Below are 23,328 nucleotides of genomic sequence, written 5' to 3'. Positions count from 1 at the left end.
CGCCCTGGCTGGGGCAGCATGTGCTGAGCCCGCAGAACATGACACAGGCACGAGGGCAGTGATTGTCTCTTACCCATGTATGGCTTTGTCCCAGCCAATGCTGTCGCTCTTTCACCGTCCCTAATGATGGTTGCAATATTAAAATCTGTTAAATGGGCATGACCTTAAATAAAGACACATTTTAAGAAGGAATTAATGGCAGTGCAGTGTCAATGCAGAGTCAGAACACATTTGTTTCATAAGCTTCTGCCCTCAGACAGGGTAGCAGAGACACGGGCAGGTCAGAGTCAGATCCCACGGTATGGCCATGGGAGATCCCAAAGGTTTCCCAGGATTTGGGCTGGCCAGGTGATTAAAGGGTAGGGAGCTTTGGGTTTTGATTTTAAATCATGCTTGGAGATAGCCAGTAACCCCCAGCAGCCTCAGCACTGGCCAAATTGCTCTGGCCAGAAGCTACAGGAGTGAAAAAGACACCAGGGAAACACTATCACAGAACCACAGAATGCTTGGGTTGGAAGGGACTTAATCATCTCGTTCCAAGCTCCTGCCATGGAGCTTCCACTAGACATGGGTGCTCCAAGCCACTGAAGCCAGTGAGCTGCAGTGACTCCAAATTCCCAGGGCTGAAGTGGGGCTGACCACAGCACACTGGACAGGCCAGTTGGGTGACCCTCCCCACATTAAAAAGCACAGGGATGTTCAGGCAAACATGATCCAGTAAAAGCAGAGCAGCTTTTCCCACACTTTCCCCAGGTAAAAAGATATCCAGTACCCGGGACTATAAGGAATCTGTCCCTGGAACGAATGAGGGAGCAAACAAAGAGGAGCAGAGTGATCCTACCTTGTTCATCGAGGAGGATGTTGTCTGGTTTTACATCTCTGGGAAAAGAAGGAAGGTTACAGCAGATGGAATCTCAGTCAGACCAGGGATGAGACTCAATGACAAAAATCCTGCAATTGTTTATCTATCAAAAATTAGGAACAAATGAAGCAAAAATATTCTAACATAAGGAAGGCCCTTTAGGATGGACTAGAAATAAGCATTTCCTGGGCAACCTGGTGAAAAACTGGAAGGATTAGACTTGTTCAGGGAGGAAAGGAAATTCCCAAGGAAAAAGGAATAACAATACTGGGGATATTTGTGTGAAACCCTGGACAGCTTTAACACCCGCCCTGAAATGCTCAGTGCTCAGTGAAGCATCAGATTCCCTCTGGCTGGTGGGGGCAGGACCAGCAGCCGGGGGGTGGCCAGGAGCAGCACCATGAGCCACCCCCGCCCAGCAGAGCCCTGGAGTTACCTGTGGATGATGTGCTGGCTCCGCAGGTAGTCGAGGGCCAGCGCCATCTCACAGATGTACAGTTTGACTGTCTCCTCAGTGAACTGCACGTTCTGCTGCAGGTGGTAGCGCAGGTCACCTCCCAGGAGCAGGTCCACCACCATGAACATGTCCTCCTCGTCCTGGAAGGAATACCTGCAGGACAGGGGAGTGGCTGAGCCTCCCGGGGCTCACAAACCCAGCCAGGCTTCTCCCCTCTCCTCATCACACAGCTCCAGGGAGAACTGCACGTGGCCCCACCATGGGCACAGAATCCCAGAATCGTTTGTGCTGGAAAAGCTCTCTCAGACCTTCGAGTCCAACCATTCCCAGCACCGCCAAGGCCACCACTGCCCATGTCCCCAGCTGCCAGAACCACGTGGCTTTTAAATCCCTCCAGGGATAGGGACTCCACCACTGCCCCAGGCAGCTGTGCCAGAGCTGGGCAGCCCTTTTGGATAGAAAATTTTCCCTAATATCCACCCTGAGCTGCCCTGGCCCAGCCTGAGGCCGTTCCCTCTGCTCCTGTCCCTGTTCCCTGGAGCAGAGCCCGACCCCCCGGCTGTGCCCTCCTGGCAGGAGCTGTGCAGAGCCACAAGGGCCCCCTGAGCCTCCTTTGCTCCAGGCTCAGCCCCTTTCCAGCTCCCTCAGCATCTCCTGGGGCTCCAGACCCTTCCCAGCCCCATTCCCTGCCTTGGACATGCTCCAGCCCCTCAAGGTCCTTGAAGTGTTGGGCCCAAAACTGAAGATGCAGCTTTGCTGCTTGCACCTTCACAATCAAGCACGTCCAGCTCAAGATGCTTGCTTGTTTTTTAAATCAATTCCTACACTAAACAATGCTTCCCTGAAAGAGATGAATATCCCAGGTAACATCTCCCTGCTCACCCCATCACTGTCCCTGAGCAGCTGTGCCACGTCAGCCCACCAGCACAGAGCGCAGGCTCTGCCAGCCAGACACTTCAGGGAAACTTCACATTTTCAACTGCAAACAATCTCATAAAACCTACTTAAAATATCTCAGCCTATCTTAAAGATGAATTGGAAAACACAACTGCTAATTTAACCAGATAAACCAGGAAAAGAGATTTATATTTACTGTGGAGTAAACCGCCTCTCTAAGTCTGCTGTGGGTCCCACGGGAGACTGACAGCAGTGGGGACACACCAAAACAACGCTCATTGTTATATTTGGTGACTGCACTTCCAAGGAAAGAGTATGTGGGATTGTATAATACTTATGAATCACTCACTTCTGCTCCCATCTTAAATGTAGGTTTATTCTAAAACTATGAGCCAAAAGGGTTTGCTACGAGAGCAAGTTCTCTACAGAATTTCATTGCTTTTTGGGAAAAACACTTGTAATTGCTAAGAAACTGAAAAATATCAATATTAACTCAATTGGCTATTCTGGAGCAATGGATCAACAAAACAAATGGGACACGTCACCCACTTCGATCACTTTGGGTGCAAAACTTGCTCCATTTTTAGAAGTCTCCCCCTCCCCACCAGCCTGGCTCACATTCAGCACTGCCGGAGGGGAGGGGACCCTTCACTGGGCAGGAAGGCTGAGAAAGGACAGATCACTGGAGCAGGGGGCACCAAGGCCTCTGCCCAGGGCTCACTCCAAACTAACCATAGAGGATATAATGCTCTACTTTCTAAAACTGTAAATTAGTTTTTCCTGCAAAATTTGATAACGATGTGTCTGAGCTCCAAAGGAATGTGTTTTATATGGCCAGTGAGTGTGATGCAAAGCACGCTAAGGGATGCTGGTGGGCTGAGGGCTCGATGTGGTTGTAGGGCAGATGAGACAGACTGCAGCCTTTGGCACTGCCTAGACAGGATACATTTCCCAGGCACTGCCTACTCAAGCTACTTGTTAGATTTCTACCTGATTTTAAGAGTGTTTTTTAAAATTAGATGTTGCTCAGTAATGAGGATATTTCTGCCAGTGCACACAGAATGAAGTCATTATTGAGCAACTTGAAATGCCACTATTTGTAGTGATCTGCTGCTGAAAAAGTTATGAGAGCCCCTGGGATTATCGGGTGTGTGGCTCTGTGAGCACCGGAGGCTGGTGGGGGAGCTGCTCACCAGAGATTCACCAGGAACACGTGCTCGATCTCCTGCAGGATCTCCAGCTCCCGGAACACGTTGCGCACCTCGTCCCTCTCGATGCACTGCTGCTTGTTCATGTACTTCATGGCGTACATCTTCTCTGTGTCCCTCTTCTGCACAATGCACACCTGGGCCAGGAGGAGAAAACAGTCAGGAGCATGTCCCACATCCTCATCTGCTGCTTTGGGAGCTGAGACCCACTCTGCTCAGCACCTCACCCCTCCAACATCCCTGATCCCTAGGCTGACACTTGGACCTACGGACAGCAGCATCCCTGCTCTCGGTGCTGTGCCCGACTGGGGAGTGCGCGGGCTCTGCTCCAGCCCACTGCCCATCGGACACTGCAGCTGCTTCCAGGGCATGATGGCCGGCTCTGGAGAGCTTTCCAAAGGGACAGCGCTTCCAACAACTGTGTGGGAGCCGTCAGACACCTTTGGGGTCACTGTGCCCGGATGGAAAGTGGCGTCAGACAGCCACAGGGCTCCGTGCCAGCCTCACTACCCCGCTGCTCACAGTGCTGCTCCGCAGGGCGGCTCTCACCTGCTCGCACATCGCTGGGCTCCCAAAGGGGACAATAATCCCTTTGGGCAGCAGAAAGCAACCAAAATGCAAACTGGTTACAGCAACAAAGACCTGGCCTGGAGGGGCACCCCGGGCCTGTCCCCGGAGCCCCCCTCTGCTGCGGGCACGGAGCCCCCGGGCTGGCACAGAGCCCCCAGGTCTGTCCCCAGAGCCCCCGGGCTGGCACCAAGCCCCCAGGCTGGCACACAGCCCCTGGGCTGGCATTGAGCCCCAAGCCCCCGGGCTGGCCCTGCCACCCCCCTCAGCTCTGCTAATGACACCTTCATTACCAAGGTGACTGCTTTCCCAAGAGCTAATTAGCTATCACGGTAACTCTTTTTAAATTACTAATGGCATGTCTACATCTGCTATAATTATGCCTGCCCTCTGTTAATTATCAGCCCTGGCGGTAATTAGGATGAGCTGGATACGTTCCCTGGGCAGCTTGGCCGGGGCGAGCAGGCAGAGAAGGGGTCCTGCTTACACCGAGTGGAACAAGGAAAGGGAATTTCTGTGGGTGGCAGGGAACCGAGACAGGTGGGAGCCGCGAACACGCCGCGCCTATACACGCTGCCTCTAATAACCATGTGCAAGTGCTAATGGTGCTTGGTATAATATCATCAAGGACACGCTGCCGCAAGGAGGTGACAAAATAATGGGTGGTTATCGTTAGCCTGATATACCCTCTAATTAGTGATGCACAGGAATTACTGCGATTATTTTCCACCGTCGTTACAACTGCGGTGAGAGCTGAAAATCAGCTGTTGCCATAACTCTCTGCACACCTCAGAGCTCACGATAAGAGCACTTCGTGGGCAGAGTGACCTGAGCTGTTTCCCTGTGTCTGGACCCCTCCGGTGCCCATGGGCGAGCAGAGCCCTTCAACTCCAGCTGCCAGGGACTGTTCCAGGTACAAAACATACGGGAAAACCATCTTCATGCAAACTTAATAATAATAATAAACGACCTACCACAATGCACACCACCAGCAGGAGCCAGCCCCTGCCTAGAGCAGGCTGAATGGTTGGTTATACATTCAATAAACCAGGCAAAAATATATTTTATAAATTCTTTGAGCAGCAAAGCTCTAACAATTTTCCTTTAAAACATGGTCATTGCTGTAGAACTGCTCTGAAAACAGTCCAATCCTCTGGGTAACAGCCATCAAGGCACAGAGCAACATTATCTCCTGATGTCAGCTTATTCCACATTATTGCTGGAAGCTCATTAATTTTGAGGTCCTTTATTTTTTAGGTTGTGACTTGCTGTACCTTAATGAGTATTACATGTTATTCTGATGTCATTTGTCTCTTGTTTCTCCACAGTGAAAATGGGAGCCCAGCATAATAAATGAGAAAATGATGAAAACTTCATGTACTCTGTAATTATGATAAACAGTTTTCTGCAATGGAACAGCATCACCTCCACAAAGAGCAGCCAGTTCCGGGCACTCTGGGAATGTTTGTTCTCTGATTTTTGCAGGAAAAGTGGATGTCAGTGGAGAGGCTTCCCTGCAGCTGAGTCCATGGCATGAGCGGGGGCTGCCCTGTGCCCATGGGGCTGCTTGAGGGCACAGCGAGCCCCCCAGCCCATGGACAGCTGGGCAGGGCACACGCGCCCCCCAGCCCATGGACAGCTGGGCAGGGCACAGTGAGCCCCAAGGGGCCCATGGACAGCTGGGTAGGGCACAGTGAGCCCCAAGGGGCCCATGGACAGCTGGGCAAAGCGCCCCATGGACAGCTGGGCAGGGCACAGAGAGCCCCATGGCCCATGGACAGCTGGGCAGGGCACAGTGAGTCCCGGGGCCCATGGACAGCTGGGCAGGGGTGCTGTGTCTGCAGCACAGCCACCTGCAGGTACAGATCACATCCCACCGCTCTTGGTCGGGGTATAACTCCGGTCAAACCAACACCAGGACCAGTGCTGGTGCTGCCAGGCTGGGCTCGGTGCCCCTGCCACAGGCAGTGACCATTCCTAAGGCGCCCCTGCTTACAGAAACGCACTGATGTGTTTGCTTCCCCCAAAATGGCAGTGACACAAAACGTATCTTTTTCTTGTTGTGCTTCTCTGTTCATGCATCAGTTCCTGGGGAAGGAATAAACATCTATTTGGTCTCAAGTCAAGAGTGCATTTTTTAAATTAATTCATTTTCAGGCAAGTCTACAGTGCGGAGCAAGGCAAGAAGCAGAAATGACTGTGTCCTCGTTCTGCACGTTGCAGCCACACAGAGGGAGTGTTTGGTGGTTAAATACAGCCATTAGGAGAACGAGTGGAACGGAGCCAGCCCTGCAAGGCAGAAGGCGGGCAGCAGCTGGGAGTGGATTGCTCAAGACACGGCACATAAAAGCTTTCACAGAGCCCCAGATACCCGGGCATGTGTGCAGCTGCCCATCCCGCAGGGATGGCTGGAGCCCCCATCCACAATTCCAGCCAGGACAGGGGCAGGTGACACCCCGGGCCCACTTGGCCCCCCGGGCCGAGATAGCGACAACACCTGTGCTGTCACAGTGACATCACCTGAACAGTCACAGTGACAATGCCTACACTGTCACAGTGACAAAACTTGTGCCATCACAGTGACAACACCTGAGCTGTCACAGTGACAACACCTGTACTGTCACCCCAGCTGGCAGCTCAGCTGAATCCCTACCCTTCCCAGCCTGGCACGCTGCCTCCAGCAGGCTCTGCCTTTTCTCCTTTAGAAATCCAATAACTTTTTGCCCTGCTGATTCTGAAGGAATTCATCAGGCTGAAATCCCCACTCAGATGAGAGGTCACCTAATCATTTGACAGCATGTCCTGACTTAGCCTTGCTATCGAGGGACAGCAGAGTGTTCCTGGGCTCAAACAAAGCCATTCTGGGCAGGATCCGTGCAGCTGGTAAACAGTGGGGATGGTTCTACCTCGGCTGCACAAAGACCTTGTTTCCTCCTGCACATACAGAGGTCACCCAAAGTGAAGGCACTCGTGGCCCCTGAGGGACGTCACCGTCACGGCTGGTGACAAACCCACAGCTGACTCAGGCATCTGTCTTTGGGTCTGAACTGGGAGCACTGGGTTTCCTTCTTGAATTTCTGCTCCTTTGGCTTCTGCCTCTGTAAGACGAGAGTGATGCCCTGTAATCCTCCCACACACAGACACTGTTGACTGCAGCTCAGAACCACGGGGATATTTCAGTGTAAAACCTGGATTTCACTCTTTTTTGTTTTCAGAGCAAAGGCGAGGCTTAGAGTCAGCCAACACTACACACCTACATCAAACACCTTAATCCCACCCAGTTCTGAACCGCGACCACTGCTCTAGTTTATAAAAATGCTTCTTTGCAGTGGTTGCACCTTGCCCACATATATTGATTTCTCCTCCAGCTTCTGCTGGGTATTTATCCCTCCCCCTTTTCCCCAGTATCTACAGAACTGCCATTTAGCAGAAAGGCTGAAAATTGAAATGAGGAGCGTTAACACAAAATTGCCCATGGCACCCAGAAGCATCAGCAGGCTCTGGGACTGCGTGGGGAGAGAAGTCTCTGCTGTGGGGGCAGCACAGCAGCAGCCTCGGGGTGTTGGGGACACGGGAGATTTACAGCCTCTGGAAGAACTAAGTCTTTCATCCTGAAGGACCAGAAGCAGTGAGAAGGCACTTAGCATGATGTAGAAACAGCTCAAGCTTTTTTGACAGCCGATTTCATTTTGAGCACTAAATTTTACTTTGGAGACAGACTGCAAGGGCGAGGATAGGCTGGACAATTGTGTTCATTGGTTTCCTGAGCTTGAGCTTTGTTGAGCAAAGAGTAAAGCAGGTGAGAAGGGCTTTATTGCACCTGTGCACTGCTGAAAGGATAACCTCAAAACTGACTTCTAACAAGTTCATCTCCTTTAGCCAAGCTCTCTTGAATAGCTCAGCTCTTACACCAAGTCATCGTTCACTTTTCCCAGGGTTTTCATCCTTTAGAAAGTGGCTGGAGGGAGATCTCTGTTACCCAGCATCCCCAGGTCCCCTCTGCTTTGCTCTTGTACCAAGAACTGCAGGCAGAATCTTGCCAATTATCTGTTAAAAAAAAATAAAATTAAACTCTCAGCTGTTATCAGGAAAGCTGCAAACAGGGATCACTGTTCTGGGCATGGCCACAGCTGCACAGGAGACAGAACTACTTTCCCTGGCATTCAAATGAATCTTTGTATCCATATTGTATTATGATGGTGCTGTTGGCAATTAAAATACAACCCTTCCCTAGCAATTAGCATCTGTGTAACACTGGTAATCAAAAACTTCATAACAATTTGTTCTACAATCCTCACCAAGATCAAAGATAAAATCAGCTAATCAAATTATTTGTTAGGCATAGCCAAGAGAACAAAGCCTAGAGCTGCCTCTCAGGTGTATCTGCAGTGACACAATTCAGTGTCAGGGATTCACCCAGCACACGAGCCACGGGAACAGCTGGATGAAGCTGCTGGAAGCATCTCCCACAGGCACCCCAGGAGCAGCTCCCCTACACCAGCAGGCCCAGAAGGGGCAGGCAGCCCCTCAGGGATGCTGCTGGTCCCTCAAAGGGGCTCCCCCTCCACAGTGCTGACCCAGAGCTTGGTGCCATGAGCACCAAGAGAGATGGAAACACTGCAGGCTGCCAGCACCTGCAGCCCCTCTCCATCCCCTCAGGGCTGGTCCTGGGAGGGAGCTCTGGGCACAGCAGATCCTTTCACACCTACCCTTAGTGGGCAAGGGGCCCAGTAACACCCAGAGGGATTGTGGCACCAAGTCCTGGCCGGGGCTGCAGCTGCACACAGCCTGCTGTGACAGTGACACTCGCCCACACTCAGCGGGGACACAGAACCGTAACTGTCTGACCCTGAATAAAAACTTACCCTGAATCAATCCAAACCCTCCACTGCTCGACTGCAGAGCTTATTGAGGCAGCACTCTGTCCTGGAGCAGCTCCTGTCTCTGGCAGTGCTCTCTCAGCCATTGTCTCCACACAAGGATCCGTTTGCAGGAGCAGGAATTCTGCTGCCATTCCCACCTCTCCGTGTGCCAGTGACCCAGCCCAGGGGACACCAACATGAGAGGGCTGCTGGCTGTGACAACAGCACCCCTCAGCCTTTCCATCCAGCTCACAGAAGCACTGACTCACAGAATGGCTTGGGTGGGAAGGGACCCCAAATCCCCCCCAGTGCCACCCCTGCCATGGCAGGGACACCTCCCACTGCCCCAGGTGCTCCCAGCCCCAGTGTCCAGCCTGGCCTTGGGCACTGCCAGGGATCCAGGGGCAGCCCCAGCTGCTCTGGGCACCTGTGCCAGGGCTGCCCACCCTGCCAGGGAACAATTCCTGCCCAAAATCCCATCTGAACCTCTAAAGCTGCCGTGGTAGCCAAACAAGTGGGACCCTCAGGAGCCATGCTCTAAGTACAAGGTTATCAGCTTGACAAATCTGCCTTCACATCTTTAAGTGCTGATTTTGTTTCCATTTCCAGATACCTTGCCACGTTTCACTTCTTAAGATATTTTTCATGGAGCCTTACAACTTTAGTTTTTCCCTGCTGAAAAGCTGTGCTTTTCCACAGGATTGATGGACTCGTCTGTCAGAACACCATAAATCATTAAAATCTCTTTTATGCAGCACTGCTGTTCGCTGCAGCCAAGTTGTAACAGCAGCTGATGAAACTTTTATTCACAGCAAGCCTGTTGGTGTTTCCAGGTCGTGTCAACACTTCCATAAAAAATCTCTTTCTCAGTTGCTTATGCTAGAGCCAAAAAAGTCTTCTGACCCAAAATAACACCTGCTGTTCCCAACAGCACTCAGTGTGCAGTGTATCAGAGAATCACAGACTCCCAGACCGGTCTGGGTTGGAAGGGACCTTAAAGATCATCCAGTTCCAGCCCCCTGGCATGGCAGGACACCTTCCACTGTCCCAGGCTCCTCCAAGCCCTGTCCCAACTGGGCTGGGGCACTGCCAGGGGTGCAGGGGCAGCCACAGCTGCTCTGGGCAATCTCAGTGGCTTCAGTCTGGAGTCCTAAGGATGTGTTCCTGTGCTTCTGTGCAGGTCCACAGCCCTCCCTGGGGCTCAGCAGACCCCTGTGGATCTGTATCCCCTCTGGGTGTGCCCAGCACTCTGTGTGCAGGCAAAGGAAACCACATGTGCAGGTGCAGCAGGAGTGGCTCAACACACGGGCAAAGCTAAGCTTGTCCATGGTTTTGTTGTTTGTTTTTTTTCCAGAATGAGCCTTATTCTGTCTAACTCACACAAATGGGGCAGGCAGCACGCTGAAACTATGTCAGGGAAAGCTCTCCTCACTGGCACCCTGCAAACGGGGCTGAGGCATCTATCAGGGAACATTTCCTCATTTCCCTGCAAGGAATCACGGAAGGGGGCTGCAGAATGATATCTACAGGGTCTGAGTCCTGACTTAATGCAATTTAAGGTGGTTCAGAGTAAGCGTTTCCCTTTAATGTCACGCTGAGAAAATAAGGTCCCATCAGACATTAAGCAGATGTTTGTGTAATTGAGTTTGGATATGGGGGATTATTTGACTTGAAGCTCCAAAACACGTGTAGATTTCTTTTCCTCAGAAGATACATTAATCCAAATAAACAAGGAGAAACTGAAGAAGTGACAGCAGAGAGCCCTGAAGAACAAAAAAAAGGAAAGATAAGTGTTTTTCCTTGCTTTTACTTGTCCTGGTTCTCCACCTCTGCCCTGCACACCAGCGGAGCCCCATCACCAGCCAGACACCCCAAACCTGCTGTCTTCCCTCAGGGTTCAAACACAAATGCAGACCTTTGGGATCCCCCTCTGGCCACAGCCCTGAGCACATCTCTGGTGGGGCATGGGGTGATTTGCTGACCGCCAGGCCATGGAGCAGCCCCTGGGGAGGCCCTGAAGGGGACAGGGGCTGTGCTGGCACCATGAGGAGAGCAGGGAGGAGCACAGCCCAGGAGATGGGTTCTGGAGCTGTCACACTGCCTACAGAAAGGCTGTCAGGCATCTACATTTCTGTCTGGCTTTAATCACATGCTCAGAGATCTCTGCCGGGCTTTTCTTTTTCAATAATTAAAGTAGAATGATGAAAACTCAGACCAACCTGCAGAGATCCCTGAAGACACTGGGACCCATCTTTCTGCCTTTTGAGTGGATCCTGGATCCACCACCTCCTCCAACTCAGCAGCACTCCATAGCTTTACATGAGCACCCGGACCCCTGTGCACAGCCACAGCTAACGAGCATTGTCTGAATAAATCCTGCAATGTTTTCCTGTGAGCAACACACATTTTGAGCTATGTCTAGTATTTGGAGCCATCTCTCCTTATGCCCATGACTACATTCTGTGATAGGCTGGTTAAAGAGGCAAAATGATTGTTTTTAGCTACATATTTGACAGATATTGGGAACAGAAAGAAATCTAATTACTTCCAACGAAGATTGGAGGGCCTTATTTAATCTGGGAACGTAAATTGATGTTGAAGTTCCCTGACCCCAAGGCAAGAACACTCGCTGTGCTATTTTGGAAAGCCTCATCACTCATCCTGACCCGGCCCTGATGGGCACTGGCACTGACACCCCAGTGGCCCCAATGTCCTAGTTTGTGCTGCTGCCACAACACGCCCCCAGGCACCAAAACGTCCCTTCTGTGCTGAAGGAAATAAACACAGGTCTTTCTTTTCAGCCAAGGAAGGAGGGGATACTCGTGTTTCACGGTGCAAAACCCTCAGGAGGAATCAGTGCCACTTGCAGCCAAACGCTTGATTTTCCCTTGGCAGAAGCTTGCTCCATTGAGCTGGTGTTTAGCACCAGGCTGCACAAAGGGATCAGCCCTGGAAGGGCCGCTGTGGAGGCTGGGCAGATGGAGATCCCAGCCAGAGAGAGGGCACAGGGCTGGGGTGGGCATGGCCACAAACCCCCTGCCCCTCCTGGCCGCTCTGCCTCCCCTGCACTGCAGCCACCCACCAGCCCAGCCCCAGCAGCCACTGCCTGGCCCCAGGGAGGCTCAGGAGCCTCAGGAGCCTCTCTGTCAAACCCACCAAACAGCGCTCCAGTGCCTCAAGTTACCAAGATAAAGAAATGCGCTTTCTATTCCTCCATGTTGCCAGGGGTGGGACTCCTCTGCCCAGGAACACCCTGCAGATCTCAGAAGCACAGAATCACAGGATGCCTTGGGTTGGGAGGGACCCCAAATCCCCCCCAGTGCCACCCCTGCCATGGCAGGGACACCTCCCACTGTCCCAGGTGCTCCCAGCCCCAGTGTCCAGCCTGGCCTTGGGCACTGCCAGGGATCCAGGGGCAGCCCCAGCTGCTCTGCACAACAACCTTACCCTGACAAGCCCAAAGATAGCAGCAGGGGCTAAAATCGAGTTCCAGAGCAGAGCAGAGCTGATCTGAGAGCCTGAGCATGCAGCAGCCCCCCAGAGCCCTGCATGGGCACACAGCGGGCACCATCCCACCATGGGGTGAGGGCTGGCTCCTGGCAAACAGCACTGCTCCAGCTGGGCTGGTGTTGGGTAACCCTCACTGTGGTTTGGTTTTGCTGCACCACTTGCTGTACACGAACAGCTAAGTATTTCTGCACTGCCCTTTGTTGAGAGGAATTTTTAGCACTTACTTTTGAAAACAATTTTTAGATCAAAAGTAATATATGGCACAACAATCTTACTGCAACTCCTTGAGAAAACGACAGGAACAGAAGGGATCTCGATGAATTTTGGACATAAATAGTAAGTAAACGGGAGGTGAGGGTGGAAAGCAGAGACACAAAAGGCTTCTGTTCAATAAACATGGTTTCCTTCCATGCTCTTCTTTCTTTAAAAATTCTCATGGCCTTATACTCCAGAGTGTTTTCCAAAGGGAGGTAGAGTCCCTGATCATATATATAAAATATAGTCTATCCCAAATGTGACAGGTCAGTAAGAAGAAAAAAGTATTAAGAAAAAATAAGAAAAGCCAGCTTGCAATTGTCAAAGTGATCCTGTACTCACAGCTTCATTTCAGAGAACAAAATGGCCAGTTGGTACAAAAATGGAAAGCACTGAATTTAGAATTTGTCAGCATCTTCACTTCTGATATTTTAATATTACGGAACTATTGAAACAGACATGATTTTGCTGTGCACATTGCATAAATAATGATGCCCAGGCCTTTTCAGCAGGTGACCCTCACTGGGTTGCACCTGAGGGCCCCTCACCCCTCAGCCCGGGCTTGGCAACAGCATGTCGGATGGAAAGAGCAGGGGGAAGGAGCCCAGACCCACCAAAAACCACAGTGCAGTACCCATGCTGCTCCCAAAGCTGTCTGTGTTTCCTGGCCGTGCTCTCAGGAGCCCTTTGCAGCGACAGCCTGAGCAGGCTGACTTTCATGGCCCGTCCTCCAGTGCCCCGTTCCTGGGCCAACAGTGGCGTTGAGCACACAGACACATCACCCAGACAGAAAGAGCAGGTGCCATGGGGGTTTCTGTCCCTGTCCCTCCCTCGGTGTGGGCAGGGAAGGCGGCGTGGAGCAGCCCCAGGGCACAAGGAGGGCTCTGGCTTTGCACAGCAGGGCTCTCCAGGCCATGGGCAGCACCGGCCTGCCCCGCTCCCAAACACGGCCCCAAACCCCCCGAGCTCACACCTGGGCCCTGGGGGCGCTGTGCACGGGACCCCTCAGCTGGAGGAGACACCCAGCCCTCCACACCACCTTTCTGATCCTCCTCCACAGGTCTATCCCACAACAGCCCTTCCCACATCCCCTCCTCGCCCCTCTCCACGGTCCAACACCGTTCATCTGGGAAACAAGGCAAATGGCCACCTCAGAAGGAACAGAGGGGATTCCAAAGGAGAAGGGCTGTCAGGAAAACTGGGAGGGGTAAAAGCACCTGGTGTGCTCATCCCTGGGAAGGACCCTGCCTAGCAAGCCTGGCCCACACCAAGGCCCTGTCCCCTGGCACTGCTGCTGGCTCCGGGTGCCCAGCGCAGGCCGCGGGTCCCTCAACCTCAGCAAAATCACGTCAAATCCCTCATCACAACACTGTTCCTATTGTGCGTTGTGCACCAGTTGCATCAGTTTCTGCTTCAATTTTTTATGTTCCATCTTTAATTCATTGCTGAGACGCAGGAAATCCCAACGGCCTTGTAGTGGCTTGTGGGCAGCTCTGTCTTCACCACAGAGAAACCAGAGCAGAACTGTATCCAGCCTTTTGGAGCTGTGTCCATACAACTCCCACGAGATTCAGAGCAGTTTCTGAGCAGCGCATGGACACTTCAATAGGAACTCATGAACTTTAGACCCACAAGAAGAAATACATCCTGTGAAGAAGAGGACAAAGGTTCCTTCCACAGACACCACTGCTCAGAGTAACAACAGGTTACACCCCTAATGCTCTGGACAAATCCAGGCAGTATTTTCCCTAATAAACTCTATTTGCTGTATCATGCTGATGTATCCATAATTTCATAGGAACCGAGGACACTGCTCCCTATCATTTTTGACATTAAGTGGCTTGTAATTGGATTGTCCAACCATGAGCATTAACACAACATCCCAAGCCCACAAGATGCAGCTTCCAAGGACCTGTAGATGACCTCGATGTCCAACACAGCTTCAATTTTATTGTTGCCAAAAGCTGCATCTGACGCTGGAACCTTCCATCTCTCAGCTCCCTTTATGAGCTGGTGGGGGTGTAGGCTATGATGGCTTGTCAGAACAAAAACAAGATCCAAATGCTGGCCACATTTCAGCCTCTGAGAAAATTGTAATTATCATTAGTGACAAAGGATGGGGTTTTTACTTTAGAATTAAGAGGTTTTCATGTTGGCCATGTGAGAGCTGCAGTCTGGTGTGGCCGTGTGGGCCCTGCTGAGGGCAGGAGGAGCCTCTGCCAGCGGCACACAGGGGAACAGGAGGTTCTCCCGAGGGCAGTGCTAACAGAACTATCATCACATTTCCAATCGTTAATCTGATCAATGCCAAAACATTCTGCTCTCTGTCCTTTCAGGTGGGTGAATGTTTACAGAATTCTGTGATGCACTTAGGCTGTAGAAGTCTCATAGAATCACAGAATCCTTTCAGCTGAGTTTAAAAAAGACCTCCAAGTCTGAGATCCAGTATTTGACCAAACACCACTCTGCCAACCAGAGCAGAGCACAGAATGCCACGTCCTGTGATTCCTCAAACACCACCAGGCAGGGGTGGGCACTCCACCACCTCCCTGGGTAGCCTATTCTAATGTTTCTCCAAAGCCAGGTCACCCTGACCCAGCTCCATCCTCCCCTGCTTCCTCCACAGCTCCTCCTCCTCCTCCTCCTGTAACACTTGCAGCTCTCTGTCCCTTACCCCTCTGCAAGGCTGGCCCCTCTGACAAAGGGTCAGGGCTGGATTCAGGCACATCTGCCACTCAACAGGCAGCATACGCTGATCCATGAAAAGGTTTCCTTAATCAAAGACCTCAGAATGAGATCTCTTTGGGTTCAGGAAGGGAGGGGGAGCAGGGAGGGTGTGGGTGGATTTTGTTGCAGAACCTAATGCTGAAAAACTCTCACTTAAGAGCCAGGAAGAGCCTGAGCAGCCAGCTGCTGTGAGGCTCGGTGCACACACAGGAGGTCACAGAAAGCGCTGCTGCTGGCACAAGGCACAGCGAGCTCTGTCCCTGGGGTCCAGCTGTGGGCACGCTCCTGCTCCCAGCCTGAGAGAGGCTGTGCCAGCCCCTGGGGAGGCCTGGGGGTGGCTCCAGGGCCATCAGTGCGACTTCAGGTGGGGAACCAGGCCTCTGCCCTCTGCTCTCTTACACCTCTTTCCTGTCCACAGGTCCCTGGCTGCTGGAGGGGGGGTCCATCCCACCTCCCAACCCACACCAGCGTGACTCACCCACAGGAATGGTGGGGGCTCAAATAACCCCGGGCAGCTTCTAATGCAAATGTTAATAAGGCACCGGGTGTACAATAACAACAAAGGTGGGCAGTTTGTTTGATAAATCATGGTCTTTTGAAGTCTGATCTTTCAGAAGCCCCAAACAGGTCCCCAGTGGGGAAGTGCAGGATAATTCCCAGCCCCCTCCAGCTGAGCTCACTGCTCACCCAGTCACTGCAGACCCTTCAGTGGCACTTCCCACTCTGTAATGTTCCTGCTGCTGCCCCCACAGCCTGAGATCCAGACAGTGAGGAGGTGCTGGACCCCACCACCACTGCACCTTTCATGCTCTGCCATTCTCTCCCGTGGCTTTTACTGATGACATGCTCACAGCTTAGCAACATCCAGGAAAGAAGAAAAATCCCTTGGTACTACTGGGAGAATGGTATCAGAGGGAGGATCCCCCCGTGGGTGCTCTGTGCTTTCTCACCCCCTGCTCCTGGTCACTGTCCCAGCCCAGGCAGCTGCTCCTGTGCTGGAGGCAATGGTGGAGCACTCTGTGCAATCAGAGAATCCCGCAGTCATGGAATATCCTGAGCTGGAAAAGACCCACAAGGAGTCCAGCCCCTGTCCCTGCCAGACCTCCCAGCAATCCCACCTGGGCGTCTCTGGCAGCGCTGTCCAAAGGCTCCTGGAGCTCTGGCAGCCTCGGGGCCGTGCCCATTCCCTGGGCAGCCTGGGCAGTGCCAGTACCTCTGGGGATGAGCCTGGCCCTAGTGCCAATGTCCTTCACGTCACTCCTGCTGCAGGTCCCATCTCCTGCATCCTGCAGGACTCCCTGGGCAGCCTGGGGGCCGGGCAGGATGGAGCCTGACGAGCCCGGGATGGCCCCACAGCAGCAGCTCTGCAGCACCCCAGCAGCCACAGACACCCCTCAGGCTGTGCCCTCTCCATACCCAGGTGCCCTTTGACAAAGCCAAGGCAGCCCTGGCTCCAGAGCCTGCCAATGACATGGTGTGGATCGAGTGACAGGAGCAGTGTCCAGCAGGCACAGCCTCTGTCCAGCCCTGCCGGTGGCTCCAGCAAACCCTCAGCCTCAGGTGAGATCAAGGACAATAAAGGAAAAATCAAGGGCAAAGAGTATGTGTGGCAGCTAAATACCAAGGGATTAAATTTCCAGCCTTTCTTTAGGGGGAAAAATCCAACATTTATAAAGCTGGAAAAAAAGAAAATGGATCAACCTAGTGTTGATGTCAAAGAGGGATTCAGTTGAGAATAGACTTGAAGGGAATTTTATTTATGGTGCAGCTGCTGGGTGGGCATCTGTGACCTTTAGAAAATGGATTAAAGCCTTTCTATACCCAGCTCCAGGCTGTGTGAATTATTAAAGCAACAAAATCATGAAGTACTTGTACAAAGAACCCAGACACAGCCAGCCCTCGCTGGGAGGGTCAGTGGAGCTGGGCACAGGGACCAGGACCCCCAGCTCCTCTGGAGCAAGTGAAAGCCAGGCCCCCACAGGCTCCCGCCCCAGGTGCACTGGTTCCCTCTGGAAGATTCCATTTCCTGCTGCTGCTCATTCCAGCCCCAGCCCTGGGTTAATCCCCTATTTCCAATGGCACACAAAGGCACAAATCCACGCTGAAAAACTTCAGATGTGTTCTTATTTCTTCTCAGCAGTGAAATGTAAATAATGAATTCCCACAGCCCTGTCCAGCTCCTTATCCCTTGGAAAAGGCAGCTGGGGCTGGGAACCATGGGGGAAGCCGGGTGGGAGGAGGGGGTCAGGAGCAAACAGCCCCAGCTGCCTCACGGGGACTGAAGCCACAAGAGGCCAAATAAACAGGCAGAGCTCCTGGTCCTGCAATGCCACCACTGCCCTGGGACATCTCTGGGTCCCATGCTGGCTCTCGAGAAGCACAATGAACCTCAGAGCATATTTCCCACTAAAACAGGGCCACAAACTGCACCCCATTCCAGAAACCCCCTCCTGGCTGCTGCTCCTTGGGAAATGGCATCAGAGCAGCCAAAACCTGGGCAAATGCTGCTGCTGCTTGGAAAGGAGCCTGTGCTGCAGGAGGAACACTATGCTGATATTAAATCACTGAAAATCAAATAATATCACCCTACTATGTGTGGAAAATATTCCACACTTGCTAATTGGCATAAACATGGAATTGAACCTGACCTTCATTTGATTAACTGTATCTTAAAGCTGATTAAACCCATCTCTAGAAAACAGAAATTGGCCATTTATTGCAGATATGCCAGAACCACAGCTCTGGAGCGCTCAGGCTCTTCAAAAGGGATTTCTGAGTTCCTTTTCCCTTCCTTTCCTACAGTAAGTAGGAAAGGAAGGGAAATGCACACCGAGGATGTCACCATCTCTCCTGAGAGGTGCACAAAGTGACCGTGGAAGGAAATGCTGTGCCCAAGGCCACCCCAGGAGCTGGCCCTGGGTCCTGTCACCATGAGATCACACAGTGCCACAGCTCCCACAGGTCACTCACACAGCCAGGGTCCGCTCACACACTGGCTCCTAAATATCTTCCTGAACGTGGCCAGAGAGTTTAATCAAGCAAACCAAGTCACTCCTAAACTTTTAGTTACACTTGCCAGGTAGGTAGTTTTATGTTTTCTGTAATTAAATGTGACTTGTAAATGACTTGGTAAATGCAAATGCTTTTCTCAGTGTCAGAGGAAATTCAGCATATTGACAAAGTCATCCAGAAAGATGACAGATGAATCATTTCAGCATTTTGTTGAAAGTGTGTGTACATTTCTGCTGCCTGATAGACTGCTACGTGCCAGACTTAACCTTTCTGCAACGCAGAGCGAGCAGCTGCAGGGAGCAGCTCTCTGCAGAGCCAAGGGACTCCTGCCCTGGGACAAGAACTGCTTTTTCTCTGTTTCATGCTCTGAGCAGAATTAATTTTTCAGATGCTGCTCCTTAATAGAATAAAACCTCCTTGTCTGGAAAGTTTATATGTGAAGTATGAATCTTCTCCTATCAGTTTGAAACAAGCTGCTCTTTTTCACTGAGGTTTGGAGTTAATGTTTGGCCTTTGATTGTGAGCTGAAGACACAAGACCTTGAGTGTTCCTGTTCTTACCAGGAGCGTCTGGGGAGACTTTCTTCTGCTGTTTGCCTTATCCTCACAGCACAAGGGCTGAGCTGGTATTTAATCATTCACCATCATTCAACAGAAGCCCAGAAATGTGACAGAGCTCTGCTGCACGCTTTCGCCTCTCCTTGCTCAAGGGATGTGGCTGCAAAGAGGGGTGAGTGTTCCAAACCACCCCCTCAAACCGTCACAGTGACTTGCACACTGCTGGCAATCCATTTCCATTACCTGGAAGTCCCAGGCAGACTCTCATGGAAGCCCAGCAGGAATTCGCGTGGGTGGGGTGTGCCAGAGCAGGGTAATGGATCTCCTGGTGTTCATCAGGGAACTGAGGCTGTATGGGAACATCTTCTCTAGAAAGAAGCACTGATGGCAGCACTGGGACTGAGTGTCCCCTGTCCTGCCTCAGAACAGCTGGAGCCTCCCCATACAGACCACAGCTGATTTTGTGCTGCCACTGTTACCCAGCACCAAAACTGCTTAATACCCATAAAGCATTCAAAAAGAGATTTCGGTAATTGGTAAGTATTTGGGTTCTTCTGACAAAACAGGTCTCAGATCTCCTGGGAAATTTCTGCTTTTGCAAAGTTTCCATCTTCCAGCCATCCAATCATGCAAGTATCCAAAGGTCAGGCTGCTCCCCAGGCCGTGGCCCAGTGGAACAAGACCTCATCAGGCTGTACCACAGAGGGAGAAGGCAAAGGACAGTGTGGGTTATCTCCAGAGCCAGATCTGGATGTCCTCACCCTCGTGGCATCAATTTTTGATCAAAGTGTGATGGGAGAAACCAGCCAAGATGACCTGACCAGAGGGAAACGCGAGCAGGTGCAGCTTGCCCCACCACTCAGCTGTCCTGTTTGTGTCCCCAGTGCATGGGGACACCTGTGCCACCCACTGAGCCAGGCTGGGCCCTTCCACAGCTTTGACACTGCACATTTCACACTATTTCCATGGCCATGTCTGCCCCCAAAGCCCCAGCGCTGGCACACAGCCCCACCCACACACGAGTCACCGGTGACAGGTGGCACACCTGAGCCAGCAGCGTCCGGGACCAGCGCTGGCACTGCCACTCCCAGCTCTCACCCACCACACACAGGGGGCACCCCTGCTGCTGGCTGGCAGCAGGGCTCAGTGACAGAAGCACTGCAGAGCTCCCAGGGCAGCCCTGTGCTCCTGTGACATGCCATGGGCACCGTGCTGGCACTGCCAGACCAGGGGCAAATGCCAGAGTCACCTGCAGGGGGGCAGAGGGCCAGCCAGAGGAACAGGGAATGGAAAAGGACTGACACTGGGAAACCAACAGTAACCGACTCCCAGGGATACACAGCTTTTTGATCATCACCTCCCACATCCTCCCACATGCTTGGCAAGAAAAGCCAGTTAAAAATAAACAACAAAACCTCTTCAGCATAACTGATTTCTGATTGGGGAAACAGCCCAGGACTTCACAGAACCCTCCTGACCCGTGTGCCAGCTCAGTCAAGCGCCAAGGACAACTTCCAGCACCTTCCTGCCTCACTGCCCCCCCACAACCCAGACATCCCCACAGGAAACTGAAAACATAAAGAATGTTTGCTGTAAAATGGTCACAATTGTGCTGGTAACTTACAACACATCTATTGCACCAAGATGCCAAGAATTACAGCAAAGCCAAATGGCAACAAGGTATTTTCCTGAACATTTTTCCTGTGTTGACTGAGCAGCCATCATAAAAAAAAATAGAAAAATAGCCAATTTCGGCCCCGTTACTGTTCCAATAAACCACAAGTACATAACAGCAGACACCTGATAAACCATGCAAGACTGAGAGCTCAAGCCTACCTTGCCAAAGCTTCCCTTCCCAATGGCCCGGAGAATCTGGAAGTGGTCAAAGTTCACTACAAGGTAAAGAAAAAGAATTTACATTTGTAAATGCTTTACTACAAATAAGCTTGCATTTTAAAGAAGGCAGGGAGACAACTACAGAGCACTGGCCAAGCTTTTATTAAAAGTTTTCCTCTGGGGAAGCTGCAGGACAGCAGCTGCTTTCCTTTCAAGTCTCTTCACGAGCTGGCAGAGGGTTGGATGAGGTTACTAAATGAGTGGTTTAGCACAAAGTAAAATACAGCTTCGACCTGTGTGGATCTGGGGGGAGCTTCACAGAGCTCAGGGGCAAACTGCGAGTGTGGCAGAGTGCAGAGCATGCTGAGACCCTGCCCCACACTGTGCCCTGCCCACTGCCCTACAAACACTGCCCACTGCCCCACAAACACTGCCCCACAAACACTGCCCCCAGCCCCACAAACACTGCCCACTGCCCCCAGCCCCATTGCCCCACTGCCCACAAACACTGCCCACTGCCCCACAAACACTGCCCCACAAACACTGCCCCACAAACACTGCCCACTGCCCCCAGCCCCACTGCCCACTGCCCCTGCCCCCTCTGCTCAGCCAGCGCTGGGTGTGCTGCTGTTGCAGCTGCCGAAGGGCAGCATTAGAGGACAGGGACAGCCCTCCTCTCCCTTCACGTGCAGACCCATCTGGAAGAGATCCACAGTTTTTTCCAGAGCCAGCATGAGGAGCTATGACAAGAGATGATCATGCAGCTGTAACACTCAGCCACTGACTCCATCAGCTGCTGCTGCAAACAAAATTATTTTTATAGCAAAGTACTGCTGTGATTTGATTTAATTGAATATCAGTGTTAAATAAAGAAGACAAGGTGAGGAGGAGCTTGCTGATGGACTGAGCCCACCTGCTCAGATACAGCTGTCAGCCCTTGCCAGCTGTACCATGAGACCCTCCCCGTGCAGGGGACTCTCAGCACTCCTTGCCACATGTCTGGATGAAAAGAAATGCTTGGCATGGGCTTGGGGTTTGCAGCATAAGGTGGTCAACAACGAGCACTGAGCCTGTTGGCTGGCCACAGAGACCAAAATCACTCAGGAGGAGTGGGAACAAAGAATTCACTATAAATATTACAAGTCCCACTCCCAGAGCTTAAATAAATGCACATCTGTCATCTCTGAGGATGAATCAAGAGCCCACGCATGCCCATGGAGTTCCTATTACCCTTTTGTGCTAGGCTTATATCCAAAATATTGTTATTGTCACTTCTGTGGGACGTTTTCTGCAGGAGAGCTCAGAAAACTTTGCCAAATGAAACTGAGAACAGAATCTGGGCCAGCTCGTACTCCGTGTGTCCCTGCACTCGCAGTTCCCTCCCTCGGGCATGCTGAAGGGCAGAAGCACCACGACTGCTCCATGATTAGTGGGTTTAGTTGGTTTAGCTGACTGTGTGGTGATCAGTCAAAGGCTGCACTCCTTGATCTTGGATAAGGCTCTTATTCCACCCTTAATGACTCTGTGATCTGCCCAAGATCTCTCCAGGAGACCCCACAACAGACCCACGGGGACACCAGCGTCCCCACAACCTTCTGACAGCCTCCCTCATCTCCAGGGGAAGGGCGCAGCTCCACGGGTGCTGTCACCTCCTCAACAGCTCCCTCCTCTGTGGGCCTTTTGTTTTAGCAGTGATTTTATTGAGGATTTTCCTCCCTCTCCTACGAGAGGGGCTGCAGTGAGCAATGCAAAACTGCAGCTTCAGCTTCATAAGTATTCTGTCTGAAATGTTCTGGCTGAAGCATTTGGAGCAACAGTTCAAATGTTTTCCACGTGCAACCAAATCCACTGGCTGACCTCCCCTCACCAAGAGGATGCCCAGCTACAGGGAGCCCCTTGGAAGGGCAGCGTTTTCCTGACAATTAAACCACGTGCAAGTGCTCAGGACCTGCCATCACTCCAAGAGGAGAGCTTTTGATAATCCTTTGTTATAATGTTTGGAATATTGTGTAAAAAGGCATTGCCTCTGAGAAAACAAACCCCAAAGTGTCATTTCCATGTATCCATGACTACAACTGATCTGGGAAGCCTGCTCGAGTCAGCAGGCAGGAAACAAACCTAGAAATGAATATTCACCAGGCCCTTGAACCTATCAGAAGAGATGTCACTTTTAATAAATTAATACAGAGTTCTGCTGATGGGAAGTTTGGATGATGCACTAACTGGTTTCCCAGTTCCAGTATTTTCTGCAGCATTCAGGAGGCAATCTGATAATTCTGTGTAAGTAAACGATTCTATGATTACACGATCCCTATAAAGCAAAAGCAATCTCAGCATGTGAAGAAGAAAATCATAGTAGCAGTGTGCTGCTTTTTGTGCACAGCACAGTGGATTACTAAGAATGTTAACTTATCACTACGGAATACGTGATTATCCCTAAAATAGAAATCCTGAACCTGCCTGGAACAAGTGCGTATGCTCCAGAGGCTCTGCTCTGCGGGCTGACAGGAGAAAGCTGTCATTCACCCGCAGCCAGCAGGGCTGGCTGACTCTGGGGGCACTGCTGCGAGCCTGAGTC

The 23,328-nt window shown here is 51.7% G+C and overlaps 1 protein-coding gene across 1 annotated transcript in view; it reads right to left on the bottom strand.

Moving 5' to 3' along the window:
- STK32C (serine/threonine kinase 32C) overlaps window positions 1–20,801 on the bottom strand; it is a 28,759-nt gene extending 7,958 nt beyond the window's left edge. The window contains exons 1-5 of the mRNA XM_014310274.2: window positions 20,751–20,801; window positions 3,410–3,561; window positions 1,299–1,472; window positions 842–879; window positions 74–163 (exon numbers count right to left, since the gene is read on the bottom strand). Coding sequence (XP_014165749.1) covers window positions 74–163; window positions 842–879; window positions 1,299–1,472; window positions 3,410–3,528 — 421 coding nt within the window. The 5' untranslated portion in view covers window positions 3,529–3,561; window positions 20,751–20,801. The remainder of the gene's footprint in view (window positions 1–73; window positions 164–841; window positions 880–1,298; window positions 1,473–3,409; window positions 3,562–20,750) is intronic.
- Window positions 20,802–23,328: the final 2,527 nt, after the last annotated feature.

This window comes from Geospiza fortis, unplaced genomic scaffold (genome assembly GCF_000277835.1).
Source record: "Geospiza fortis unplaced genomic scaffold, GeoFor_1.0 scaffold298, whole genome shotgun sequence".
Classification (NCBI taxonomy): domain Eukaryota; kingdom Metazoa; phylum Chordata; class Aves; order Passeriformes; family Thraupidae; genus Geospiza; species Geospiza fortis.
Note: the sequence above shows the minus strand (reverse complement) of the source record. Positions and strands in the feature narration are given on the sequence as shown.